General features: G+C 30.2%; 1 protein-coding gene across 2 annotated transcripts in view; it reads right to left on the bottom strand.

Moving 5' to 3' along the window:
- LOC111635625 (6-phosphogluconate dehydrogenase, decarboxylating-like) overlaps window positions 1-15149 on the bottom strand; it is a 57939-nt gene that overhangs the window by 923 nt on the left and 41867 nt on the right. For both annotated transcript variants that reach the window (XM_023380641.1, XM_023380640.1), the window contains exons 9-10: window positions 4036-4166; window positions 1418-1551 (exon numbers count right to left, since the gene is read on the bottom strand). In XM_023380641.1, coding sequence (XP_023236409.1) covers window positions 1418-1551; window positions 4036-4166 — 265 coding nt within the window. The remainder of the gene's footprint in view (window positions 1-1417; window positions 1552-4035; window positions 4167-15149) is intronic.

The following is a 15149-nucleotide window of genomic DNA, read 5'->3' as shown; positions in this document are numbered from 1 at the left end:
TGCCTGAACAGAGATCAATCGAACGGTTTCGGTATCAGTTAACCGAAACCGTTCGATTGATCTCTGTTCAGGCACATTAGACACGTTGTTTTCACCAGCAATGTACAATACAATACGCATCCCACTATCATCCAAGCAGCATTTGTGTTTTGTGGAACGCTGCTATATCTGACTGAAACACAATCTCCATTCCGTTAGTGCTTCAAGAATGAGACTAGTCACTTGATCCACTTCGAGTTGATTCATAGTTTAGACAATGCGATGAAGACCAGATACCGCGCGCGAGGGCTTATGGCTACTCAAACCAAATGTTGCGGGAATTTTGAGTAACGTTTGATCTTTACTTCTGACATATCGTTCTTCCTTTTTCACAGTAACAACCGTAATCCTGGATGATTCTGAATGTCCACAAAATAAAATAAGACTCGTCGTCCATAATAATATCCAGATTTTGGGATTAAATTGTCCTTTGTTCGGAACCTTGTTTGATTTTTTTAACTGCTTCGCACTGTATCGGGTGCACAAATCACTTTCCTAGTAACAACATTCTTTTATCCCAAGCAAGCACGCGTGCGATAATTTTGAAATTTTGTCCTAACATACCAACAGTTTCTCATTTTAATCATACAGCTCTATTCAGAATCTTTCAGCTCTATATATAGAATGGAAGAGAAGAAAACGCATAATTATATTATATACTGTAATGTATTTTTTGGAATGACTATACATTTAAATGTTTCACAGTGAAATGTTTATTCTAGAAATTTGATAAAAGGTAAAAATTTCAATGATTTTTCTGAGTTTGTCTAAAGCTTCTGAACTCTAAAGGTTGAACAATTAAAAATAATAATAAGAAGAAAAGCATCGAATTGTGGGTCTGGGATAAATTCTGCACGTTTCTTTTTGCAGGAGCATGCAAAGGAAAAAAAAAAGTTATTTCGGATTTTTAGTTTACACGTCCACAATCATGAAAATTTGACAAATTCTTTTAACAAATTGTAAGTTATCTTATTTAATGATATACAACGCTGCACAAGTAAATGACAAAAATCAGGACTCCCCATTATCCTAATGTAACCAGATGTGTTACACATTAGTAGACTAATCAACAGTTTGAAGAAGACATTTACGATAATTTATGCATTATTCCTCTAACAGAGATGTAGAAAGATTTATTAAATATAAATGATATATGTAACTAACTTGTAATCAAATAAGAGAAATTTAAACTATTCATTTTAAAATACTTCTTATATACCGTACTTCATTTTAAAATTATTCTTCAAAAATGAATACTTCTGAAGAATGAACATTGACATTATCATTTCTGATTAAACGATGGAAATATTTTTCATTTCAATTACAGAACGATTGAATTTTTATGAATTCGGCAGATAAATAAAATGTATAAACGTACCTTCTGATGATGCATCCGCCTCGCCACATCAGAGCAATTGCACCATAATTAAGATTCCAATTAAAAATTTTTGCAGCTTCTCTTAACAACATGAAACCTTGTGTGTAGGAAACTATCTTTGACGCATAAAGAGCCTGACCATAAAATAAAATAAAAATAAATTATTAAATGAAAACATAATAGAATTTAATGAAAATGTTCTCGTAATATTTTATCAATAATAGATATTATTGTAATGTTTTCGATTGATAATATACATTTTGACTACATAAAATACGTTGTAATTTATTCATTTTTTATCATGTAATATTTATAATGACTAATATATATATATATATAAAAATGGACATGTATGTCTCTATATTTCACTTTTTCGCAAAAACTACACATCGCACGTGAATGGTGTTTGTATGTGGTAGTAGCCCCAAGTCTCTATTCGTGCATAGGGGTGGTTGCGTCTCGATAGCTATAAGGGTGCGGGAGATATGGGCTTGAAAGTGGTTGAAAGTGGCTTTCTATTTCGAATGTTTTGTTCGAATTTAATTCGAACAATGTTCGAGTTTGTTCGAATTAAATTCGAACATAAAATTCGAATATTGGTTCGATTATAGAACGATTATAAACGTTCCAGAAACGTTGAAAATAGTTCGTTTGACTGGACGTGAACAGGAGACGTTCAGAAATAGAATCGGGACCAGGTCTCTAATTAGTCTGGAAATGGGGGACCTAATTCTTGCACTCTGTGAAAACGGGTAAGATTGGCTATAATGTAATTATCTTAATCTTCACTATCGTTACTTTTTGCCCAGCGAAGCGGGTCCTTGCAGCTAGTATATATATAAAATTGAATACACCTGTTAAATTTTTCAATGATACTATTAAAGAATTTTAATAATCTTATGAAATATTAAAAAAAAATAAAATATTTACATTGTATTTAGGAAAAAATTGCTTCTAACCATCAACAAAGAGCAAAGAACAAATTTAATTTAATCAAACACCATCAATATCTATCAATCACATATCGTCATTTGTTGGTTTTAGCTTAAAAACAATAAAACAAAATCTAACAATGTTGATTTAATTTCTTCCCCTTTTATCAGAAACAAAGAACTTACACCAAGGATACTCAGAACAGAAAAACAATAATTTATTCTTCAAAAAATAAGTTAAGCATTTCGGGTGATTTTTATACAGATATTGTCACCCCTCTTCAGGCTATAAAACAAAAATAGCCTACAATCTTTTAGAATTTACAAAGCAATATTATCAATATAAACTTACAACTGACTTTTTTTCATTTTTACAAATTTCCTGCTCGTACACCATCAATTAACCGACATTCATTTTTACAACCGACTTTTATCTCTGACGATATTCCACCACGCGCCTTCTATTTCGATTCCATTATTTAAATTAATAGTATTATTTAAATGTAGAATTGCCACATGTTTTTTTAAATTTACGCAAATACACGTCTTTCTTTATAGAGGATGAATCGTCTATAAATGGTGGAATCGTTACCTGGATGGAGTTGATCTTGAACCAATTGTAGCAGGTTTGTCTGTTGACTATCCTCACAAATGCCTTGCAGATAAGATCGTGAACATTCGTTGCGTAGTGGTCACTTTTAAAGTAATAGAACAGCAGCACGCAAATATGTTCTTTCGAAAGTTTCATATTGTCAGACATTGCCAATGCATCTATTTCTAATGAAATATGTGATGAAACGCCCTTTGGTTACTCTACACTGTGTATTTATATACGATTCTAGAAAAAATCGAAATGTCTAAATTACATCTTTACAGCCTGTATATTCAACTATCTAAACAACAATGAATAATTCTACAATCTGGATAAACTTCGAATTTTAAGTTTTGTTCTTGCTTATTCATCGTTTTTGAATAAGTCAGCTTAATTTTCAACTTTATCCGAATAAATACTTTATCAAATCTCTTGATTAAATCAAGTAACAAAGTTGACATTAGGTAATTAATGGATTTTAGTCCTAACATATGGCAGATCGGTTCGCGCACTTCTCAAGTGAGAATGTCTAAATTGAGTTTCTTAAGTCGAATTGTTTCTTATACAGTATCCTTAAACTTCTAATTTCGAATGCTTCCACGTACAGGTACAGGTGGAAAGTGGATGAGTTGTCCGCGGGATTTATGCTTTTGGCTAGTGGTGACAGATTTGAAAGATCGAGAGCAAGAATAGGGAGTTGAGGTTTGGACGAAAAGAAAGTTGTCTTTCCTAACCAGCGTGAAGTGTCTTTTGTGGAAGCAGTCGCATTTAGGACTATCAGGAAGAAGGGGGAATCTGGCGATTTTCTTCCCGGGAAAATTTAGAGCCTGAATTGCTTCCTACCTCTTTAAATTAATTATTTTATTTTTCGTTAGTAGTAATAATAATAATACTTTTTAAATTAATAAAACAAACATTTTACATATTTAATTTGTTCAAAAACATGGCAAAGAGGACCGCTCTATCTAGACCTCCACATAAGTTCTCGGAGGACCTGGTCACGTGGTTTTCCACACATCCCAATGCTAAACGTGCTATTGCACTTTCTACAGCCTTAAATCTACCACCGAATATATTCAAGTTAAAAAACTAACCTTACGAATATGTTCGATAAATTCCTTTTTATCTCCATCATATTTTGTGTTCTCGGGTCCTTTTAAATGTTTACTGGCTTCCACACGTTCGTTTTTGAGAGATGACAGACATCTCATGAATACCGCTTCCCCTAAAAAAAAATTCAAAATTCACATCAGTCATTTAAAATGGTTTTCTTTTAAAATCATACGAATGCATTACGAATAGGTTACATCTTTTACGTAAGTAAAAAAATTAATTTGAATTCGTTAAAGAATAAAAATATCTATGATAAGAATAGAATAAAATTTAGAATTTTTAAATGAGAAGTAATAAAAATTCAAATCCTGTCATTAGATCATATCGTGCAAAGTATTAATTTCTTTGCCTTGTAATATTTAAGTAATAATGTCAGTAAGACAACAGAAGCCTCCCTTTGGTGCATAAATGTATATATACACACACAGCAAAGAAGAGTACAAAAGCACACAGCAAAAAAAGTATAAACAGGTAAAAAAATTGTTAAATTTAATGTATTAGTAATTTATATTTAATATAATTATAAAATACACAAGAATATACACTAATGAAATACACATTCGCCTCAAGATTGTTTAACATCAGTACAACGATATTAAATACCAGACTTGCATATTTTAGATATTAAATACACTGTATTTAGCGATCTTTTTATTGTTTCAATGGTACTCTGCTGCTATTTCTGTGATCCTTTTTATATAATTCTTTTTTATTTTGATCAGAAAAAGTAGGCTATATATAAACAACAACTAGGCCTATATTATAAATTATTTATAAACTTCACTCAAAGATTTTAATTACAATTAAATTTTGCTATTTAGTCGTGTTTAGAAAAATTTATAGTTAATATATATCCCAGACATTTTACATAACTTTAAAACTCACGTTTGTTTATGATATTGGTGACAACAATCAACTCTCAGGTGGTCAGATTTACAATTTATACAGTAAATAAAAGTCTCCCCTACAATCAGAACATTAAATCTTTTATCACAAGCTAATCACAGGATAAAAATTTTTAGTAACAAACAAACAAAAATACAAAAATATTTTCAAAATTAGTTTTAAAAGAATCAAAACAAATCATTCATTCACACGAAATAGGCTAATTATTGTTACTTTATACATAGACAATTACTACTTTTATGCAAATGAAATGAAAACTTTCATCCTTATATGTAAGCTACTAGAAGAATAACTTACGCAGATAACAACGTCTATAAATAAAATAAAAATTTATGTAACTTCGTTTCGTCGTGGAACAGTTTGTTATTATTCATACAAAGCTTTCTCAATTTTTAATTGTATGATTGGAAAAATATTTCATAAATAATTAGCATTTTATTTGATAGCTAAACAAGTGAATGAAATTTGAAATTTAAAAATCTTTTCAGCTGATAGAAATTATATATCCAATAGACACTCGCTTATAAAATAATGCGTTCTATAATTTCCCCATAGGCTCGGTATTACAGATTGAAGTTCTATATACAAAATATAGACAAGTATATCAATCATATTTAATGCCATAATGGGAACGATGCTCTTTATTTTATAAAATTGTAGTATGTGACAACCATTTCTATAGGCTCTATATATAGAATTTTGCACGTAAATATTTCATTCTTTCAATATTTCATTCAATTTTAATCATCACTGATAAGTTTGATATCAATTCTACTTAAATCCAGAAATTAAGTCACTAAACGGGATGCATTTCTTTTTTTCGAGATGCATCTGGCATTTCTTCTTCATTTCCTCCAATTGCAATTCAAATATTTTTCAACTACGAAAAAACTTAACTGATATTTATGTAAAAATAATATCAGTTAAGTGTATTTCATAAAAATACACTATAACTGTAGTAAAAATATAATAATAACCAGTTTGGATGAAAACAAAGAAATGAGAATGATCGTAATATTCCATTGACAAATATAATAAATGACAACTTTTAGATTTAGCGTTGACTAAAGTTGAACGTGAATCAACCTTTTGTCATAACTGAATAATACTAAACACATGTTCAATAGACCTTCCTTTTTATGACTAATTTTTTGTTTTGTTTGACTGTTTGGAAATATTTTTACATGACTTAAATTAAACAGTATTAAATCACGATAAACTATATTATCACAACAATATCGATTTATGACATTGTTGTAAAAATATTGACAATACCAGTGAGAAATATAAGCACTCACTTTACAACGGCCTTTCAAGAATCAATTATAAAGATTAATATAGAATATATCCCGCTTTTAACAGTATATTTACCGTTTCTTTTAAAGCGGAATAATTATATATAATTCAATATAAAGTTTATCGTAAATCTTAAATTATTTAACAAACTTACTACAGCCTAATCAGAAAAATCTTTTAGTATTTAGTTTAGTGTAGTTTAAAATAGTTAACTTATTTTATAAATCATCATCAAGAGATAAATTCGTTGATAAAAACGTAAAACATATAAATTATTTTCTTGACAAATTTACTAATTTCTATGGAGTAAAATTATGGGAAAAAAATGAAATTATTACTAAATAAGCATCCGAAATTGCTCAACTTCCTTTACAAATGATATTTTCTTTATATTCCAATATCTTCATTTTCTGAGAAAGATTTTCAAATGTTAGAATTAACTAATTACACTAATTATTTAATTTTATTAGCCAGAAACGCCGCATTATTCATTCAATGGTCATCGGATTTTCTGGAAAACTCAAACTTAAAAACCTAATTACTTCTGCTTGTTGTCATAAAAAAGCATTATTCCAATGGAAAAGAAAATCTGCATAATAACTACAAACATTAGCAAATTTAACAAATAAAACATTTTCAATAATTGAACTTATAAATTCAATTCTCTTATAAGAAAAACAATTTATTAAATACAGGCTGGCACAAGTCAGTTAAGCGAGAGATTTCTTTTCAAGATTTTAAGAATGGTTAAAACAGATATGAAACATCTACATGTTCTTAAAAAAATACAGTATCTAATATCGGAAAATTGGGAATTATCAATATCACTTTTTAATGAAATATGTGTAATTTTATACAGATCTCTTCCCAGATAACATAACATAAAATTTAAATAACATAAAAGTTTTTTCCGAAAAAAAACAGAAAAAAACTTTTATGTTATTTAAATGTCATGATTAGTATAAACACTAACTTGCAATTATTTGTTGTGACATGGTCACAATCCCAGGCTGCATTTTTAATTTATTTCATTTAAAATATATGCTCTCCACTTCAAATTGGCAGTGGCTTGCCCCTGTACATCATACTTTTCCTTTTACAATGTAGAGTCGTACCGGTCATCTAACTAACACCTTACAGGGGAAATTTTTGAATTGACATAACGTGACTTCCAGTTTTCATCGGGAGTTCGTATAAAGCTAATCAGGGTCCTGTCCCTAAAGTTTCCATATCCGGTCTCGTCTTTCATCTATCTAACTCCGTTCTCGAGATTAAGGAAGGTGAGACAGTGGGAATTTATAGGTCTACAATTCTTTCAAATTGCAGCCGAATAAGAAGCGGCGATGGTCCGAGTTGTCTAGATCGTTGATTCTGCATTTCGCTGTGTGCATGGTCGCGATTTGGAGACTCATCGAGAAGTATTTTTGTATGCTTTTCGCGTTCTTCCATTTAAAATGGAAGCTGCTCTCCTTCGCAGGCGATACAGGACCGTAATCGATGCTCGAAACCAGCGACAATTCACCAGAACTTCATCGGAAATGGCTTGAATTTCAGTTTTGATAACATACTGTGTATTCTAGCTGTTCAGGGTTGGCAATAGGATTTATCAGAACCCATGGGATTGAGGTCCGAGGAATAAGATGGCCATGAAATTCCTCCTCTGCCGTTCTCTGGGAACCCTTTAGCGATCACCCTTGACCCCAAATGTGATTGTAAGGTGTTGATGACATCTTCAGTTCGATGAAGAGATGCCCCATCTTGCATGATCCACATTTCGTTGACGCTATCCTTATAGTAGGCCCTGGGAAGGAAGTGGTCAGTCAAAATGCCCTTGTAGACTTCACTGTTGACTGTTGTGGTCACGAAAAAAGGTTCGATAACAAAATCCTCGCAAAGAGCTGCCCAAACAGTGAGTCTTTTAATTAATTAATTAAGGAAAGGAGGCTTTGCGACAACAAACTCGGACTTTTGGCTTCCCCAAAATCTATATGTCAACCTTTTTTGGCCCAATTTTCGGACACTGATGTTTGGATCTTCATAATCCATGACTCTTGCTTCCTTAATTTCCCCTCTGACCTCGAAGATCCTGGTCTGCCTGTCCTGGCCTCATCATAATTCCTTTATGTTGCCCGTTCTCTCAAATTTCTCGTTTAAAATTGGTAACCATATCTCTTGTTGGCTTTGGCTTGTTTTTGAAAGTTGTCGACCATATCCGCAGCAGCACAATGGGGTTTTCATCACATTTGTACCAAGGTTAACCAAAAAATGAGCAAATATTCAGTGGATGAACGAATTTTTAAATTTTTATAAAAATTAGCACGTCAGCACTAAACAATTACCTTTGTTTATAAGATGACTACTGCAAGATTAAGCGCTCTCGGACAGGTAGTTAAAAAGTTATCCTCAATCAAAGTTGTTACTGACTATTATATACAGGGTGTCAAATAATTTAAGAAATTTTATTCTTATTCATTGATATAAACCAGTGATAAATAACTGGTTTATATTAGGGCTTAAGTTATAAGAAACGTTTAATCTCTATAGATTTTATAAATTATTAATATTAACTCATCTAATAAGTTTAAAACTATACGTAACGGCTGTTTTCAGTCTTTTTTTAAGAAATTTTATTCTTCTACAAAGCTGTTAAGGGTGTAACATTGCAAATGAAGATTTATTGGAGTAAATGGCAAATGGTTGAATCGTTGAAATGAACTAACCAAGTCAGCTTAATGTTCAGATTAGAGAACTTATCCGTTGAGGAACAGTTTCATTTGTTGTATTCACTTATTTTCAAAGTGACATTTCGTGTTTAGATCCTAACCTGATGATATCTAATTGTACCTTGAGGATTACACCTGATGTACCCGATGGTCCCCCTGTATAGAAGAAGTTGTGGACCACCATCTGCAATGTTGAAAGGTATGGCAAGAAGATCGACAGAAACATCGAATCTAACAGCACTGCATTAGCGAAGTTGTGAATGATTTAAAAATTCTCACAGCACCATTAGCCAAGTAAATACTAAAAGAAAACTGTTTTTTTTTCTCTCTCTTTTCTTTTCAGTTACGATTTTTCCCCGTATAGAAAATACTGGAAATGATGCGCCGAAACATTAAAGTATCAATGCGGATTTGAACTATTGAACCGTATCTATTTCCTAAATGGTTTTTATAAATAGTTTATTTTATTCTTTCGAAAATGTTTTCTGAGCCTTGCTTAGAAATTTCGACTACAAAAAAGGAAACAATTATAAAAATCTATTGTTTAGACATTTATTTCCTTAAAATAAGAAAAGTATTACTGTTAAAAACGCCCATTTCCTCTATGCCACAGCACTAATTCTTGTTGCAAATGGTAAAAATTCATTTATTGTGAATTACTAAACCTTCNATATTAGGGCTTAAGTTATAAGAAACGTTTAATCTCTATAGATTTTATAAATTATTAATATTAACTCATCTAATAAGTTTAAAACTATACGTAACGGCTGTTTTCAGTCTTTTTTTAAATTAATTATGCAAACGTGCGCATAATACAGTGACATGTCGAAATCCAGACTAACCGAAGCCGAACTCCATCCGGATTTTCAAATATACGGTATACTAATATACTGATCACTAATTTCAAATATACTGATATTTTACGTACTGTAAAATCAAAATGCACTGTAAATCAAGTTTAGATGTCTTCACCTTACACACTGAAACTTGATTTACAATGCAGGTTCAAGCCAGTATTTCAAAAGGAATGTAGGAATACTCAGAAAGATTCAAAATATAATTTACAGAATCATTATATTTAAATAAAAAATACAATTATAATAATTTCGAAATTAAAAATTTACAAATTCTGAATGAATGTTACATCATCAACAATGCAAGGATGAAACAACAAAGTTGCTATTGAAAGGGGTTTATAATATCCATTTTTCGATGGCCGAATCCGAATTTTCGACACTTCACTGTGCTAGAAAATTTGACGGGCGGTAGTAGTACTTTTGATTCGAAAAATACCGTTTAAGATCGATAGAATTATAATTGTATTTTTGTATTGTCACATTTAATTAAAGAAGAACGACTCCTTCCTGCTATAATTTGAAGGAGCGTTTGCAGAAAGCTGTTAGTGGTGAGTCATTGACGTTGGAAAGTCAAAAAGGAATGATCATATTGAAGCGGAGAGGTAAAATTGAAGAATAAAGAGCATAGTCGAAATTCATAACGCTACTAGGAAACAAGTTGTTAAAAGATCGTGATATTGCTTTTAAAAATGTATATTTGCGAATTCTTTTATAGGTAATTAAAATACACGACTTATGAATGTGTCTTGATATTTGAACTTATTTAAAAATCTATGTTTGGTGTTATTTTTGCTAGATGGCAATTAATCCATTTGTAATGAAATTAATTGAAATTATTATTTAAGACTGAAGACAGCTGTTACGAGCAGTTTAATTTTGAAAAAAATTCAAAAAATTATGCATTTATTAATTATTTATTTATTAATTTATTAAATTATTAAACCTATTAGGCCTATATATTTCTCAAAATATTCATCAACAATTTGGATAAGCGCTATAACGAAAACACCATGGCTTTATTATACAAGAATTTAAATAAAATGTGCTCTATCTAAACTTTCAAAGTTCATAAATAGGTACAAAATACTTTACGGACCATATACTTCATCGTTAACCTTGAAAATACTTTAACCTGTATAACCTATTTGCATACAATAAAAGGGAATGTCTTATCGTCGTTCAAAATCGATGTTATGATTATAGTGATTATACATTATCAAATTCTGTAACTGATGCAATTTTGAGCAAAATCCATTTTACAGAAAATCAGGTAACAATTTTACTAATAATAATTTGCAAGAAGTTTTATCTAATTTTCTGTACAATATGCTGATATGGTTCAATATTTTCATTTAACAACAGCAATAGAACACGTCAAAGCATCCCGTTACTACTAATACTGAACTTATTAAATCAGTTTAGTGATGCCCAAGTATGAAACTATCTTTTCTATGTCAGTAAGTTAATTCATAATGTAAAGCGTTCCTAGATCCAGTGTAAGATTAGCTGAATACGAATAAGAGCACCATAAACTAAGTAAAAACCAGTTCTTAGTCACGCTGTCTTAACAATTGTTCGAGGCTATTACTGAGTCGTGTCGATGAGGAATAATTCATCTTAACGATCTTAATTCATCTTATCGATGAGGAATAATTCATCTTAATATCGGGGTCATAAATAACAGCTACACTAAGAATTTATCTCGTATATCTACGACAGGTGGATAGAAGCAAGATCATTCCGGTTATTATAATGGAAAATAGTTTATAAGAGATGAAATCATTGAATACGAACTGCTGTAACAAATGTACATGAAAAACTTAAAAATTATACATATTACATATAATATCTTTTCTTGTACGTATAAAAAGTTCATTTTGAGAATGGCCATATTACTTTTATTTTCCCGGCTGTTATATATAATAGAGGGAAAATGTGGCAATCGGTCAAAAATTGACCACTAAGATTTTTATTTTAAAAAACATTTTATATATCTTAACAGATTGCGCCACACGCAGTTTTAAACATTGTTGCCGGAAAAGTTAAGCACCACGTTGCTGGCTTTTTTATAATTACAGGCAGCGTACAAGCTGCACTTTCCTGATTAGTCAGTCCGAAATTGCAATATAAACCAATTTCAGAAATGTGTAGTACTAACTGTTTCATAATATGAATATCAGAATTTATCATACGTAGGAAAACAAATTGGAAAAAAATATATATAAATATGTAGAAGTCCAGGGATTAGAAATATCTCAATAAATGAACAATCTCCCCGAAGTAAATATTAATTTATATTTCTGGTTGGTTGGTTTCGTTTCATTCAATCAAGGACCTCCTGGATCAAATTTTACCAAATATGATCCAACAAAGGAGTGAATTCAATTTTCATAGATAAAATCTATATAAATGTTATACTATTACAAATATTACTCTCTGAATATTAACTAGAGACCAGAGTTCGCGCATAGTCTCTCATTATGTAAATAAGATAAAAATGCCGATCATCGTAAAATATTTTAAAACGTCACAAAGTTTTGAAAGTCGTACCGTACATTGCACACAATGGCGCTTTTAGAAATATGACACCCCTAGACTCACAATATGCAGGCGTCCTTCCAAACTAATATTGCCACTTTTGCACCCGATGGTTATATTTTATCAGTTTAATTCTGCAATAATTGCATTTTTACGGATTTTTAAATATAGAAAGGACAGAGAACACTGCTATTGAAAAACCGTCATTTGCACGAATAAAGTTTTAGTACTAATACATTCACATATGAAAATATTATTCAAGTGATATGACTTAATTACTCCCTATTTAAGCTTTTAAATTTGCACTAATTCCTTTCATATTATGCAAAAAAATTATTATTATTTTGAATTTTTGTGTCCCTCCAAACTCTTGCGCTCTTGACTTGGGTCTAGTGGAAAAATTTATTTAGTTTGATATCAGATTAATGTAAATTAGCCTTGATTTTATAATCAAATTTTAAAAATTATTCCGTAAAATATTTATTATGAAGTTTATAAATAATGGAAACATATTTTACATTAAATATCTGACAATGGCTTAGATAATCGATTCAGTTTATAGCAACAAAAATTATTATTAGGCATATTTATTACATTGTTGTTATTACTATTATTGTCATAATTAGCAGCTAATTTAATTTGAAAGATTAAGAATAATTAGCATTTATAAAATTTTTCAATAAATAAAATAGCTAGAAGTGTTCTGAGGTTGCTTAATATTCTTCAACAAATTTTTTCAAAAACATGATAATTAATATAAAGGATTCTTTGGGCTTCACTTATGCACGAAGATATCTTCCTATTTCCTGAGGGATTTTCAGACCCTCAAATCTTTTCATAGACAATTTAGAATTGGAGTATTTTCTAACATTCGTCTACGTCGACCTGACGGATTCAAATGAAAATCAAGTCTGTATAATAGGTGAAATTGGGTTAGCCATCGTTAACAAGTTAAAAATTGCTAATTTGTTAAGGTGGCATGTAATCAACAAATTTGAAATATTACATCCCCAAAAAACATACCTGTAAACCTTACAGGTACAGAAAATGCCGTCAAGCATGCGTAGTTTCTCAAATTATCATCGTTTTATCGAGGATGTACACGAAACATATTTTAGTAAAATTAATTCCCAAATTTTCCTGAAATGGATCGATATAATATGTCGCGTTTTATCAAATCACAATCAAGACGTCAAGCAATAACTAAATCTGATATTGGGATTCGTTTAAAAAATTTTAATTTTCTAAATTTTTTTTCTCGATTTCTATTGATATTTCTCTATATTAAAAAGAGTAGAGGAAAAACATCGATCTATTTTGCTACTGTATAGAAGAGCTGGAAATTTTTATCGTTCACTACTAATTATAATTATCTGTATGTATAATGGATAAAAACTTATAATGTTAACCATTATATATATTACGGCAAATATACATTATTATTATTATTATTATTATTTTTTTTTTAACCAATTGGAAAAATTTGAATTTTGGAACTAGCATACAATCATAAAATTATCATCTGAATAAAAGTAAACGTAAATAGCAGGAGTACAGAAAAAAGAAAGCATAATAGGCAATGAGACAGAATAGGCTCAGCTATCACTGAAAAGCATACAAATAGTATTAATTTTTTCCTTCGCGTCTTGTCTGACGACAGTCAAATTCACTTGGTTAAGAAGAAAGCATTCGTAACAGTTACATAGATGGATGGATAAAGTTTTTAAATTTGAATACAACTAAAGAGCAAAAGATGCTGCTAGCTGCTTAACGAATCCGAGTTCGAATCTAGGTTGTCAGTATTTATAAAACATTCCTAAGGCGGATTCATCCCTCACTACCTATCTACTCCATTGTAGACCTGATATAACTTTTAATGACAAGAACAATAATATTTGCTAGAAGACATTTAACATGGTAAAAAAAATTACTAAACGTCTTCTGGCAAAAATAATTTAAAATTATCCAAGTTAGATTAAACATTTTAATTGCGTTAAAAAATCTTCCAATACTATGTTTTTCATCATCATTATGATTTCATTTAGTTGTATATCAAAGAACTGTTTTTTTTTACATGCTTTATACTTAAATTTGCTTCTAAGTGGCATTTTTCATTAGGCTTAAAAATGCAGGATGGTATAAGTCATAATGGATAAGATTGACTTCAGTTACCTATAAATAATTTATTTAAAATCTCATTCAATTTATTTTTTTCCGATACATGATCTTCAATTTGGGGGAACAAAAACTCTTCCCATTCCGTGGGTACAGAGATCTTTATGACAATCTCAACACGGGTTCGATAAAACTCGCAATGGAGAGGCCGGGTAATGAATCCGACATAGCAGGACAGACTGAAAATTTGGCAGGTCAATTAGTTTCCAGTGACTAATGGGTGTCTTTGCTACAAATTACTATTATTACTACTACGTATAGAATATATTCTGAGTTATGATAGTAATTTGGAATAACAAACTTTTACATTAAATGAATTATTAATCATTAAATATCAAATAAAGCTGCTTTACAATTCTATGTAAATTCATTGCAAATTATTATTCACTACGAATATTTATTATAAATGGAGGAGGAAAACACTATGCAATAAAAATTCCTATAAAATTATAACCTTTTTTAAATGTAATTATGTAAAATTGATTTGAGATATTCGTCTTAATAATGATTAATGGGAAAAATACATACAACTCTAGAAATATAAAAATATACGAAATAAATGCGTTAATTTTGCTTTAAAAGCTTCATCATTTAGTTTCC

Source organism: Centruroides sculpturatus, unplaced genomic scaffold (assembly GCF_000671375.1).
Source record: "Centruroides sculpturatus isolate CEXI.00-Female unplaced genomic scaffold, Cexi_2.0 scaffold969, whole genome shotgun sequence".
NCBI lineage: Eukaryota > Metazoa > Arthropoda > Arachnida > Scorpiones > Buthidae > Centruroides > Centruroides sculpturatus.
Note: the sequence above shows the minus strand (reverse complement) of the source record. Positions and strands in the feature narration are given on the sequence as shown.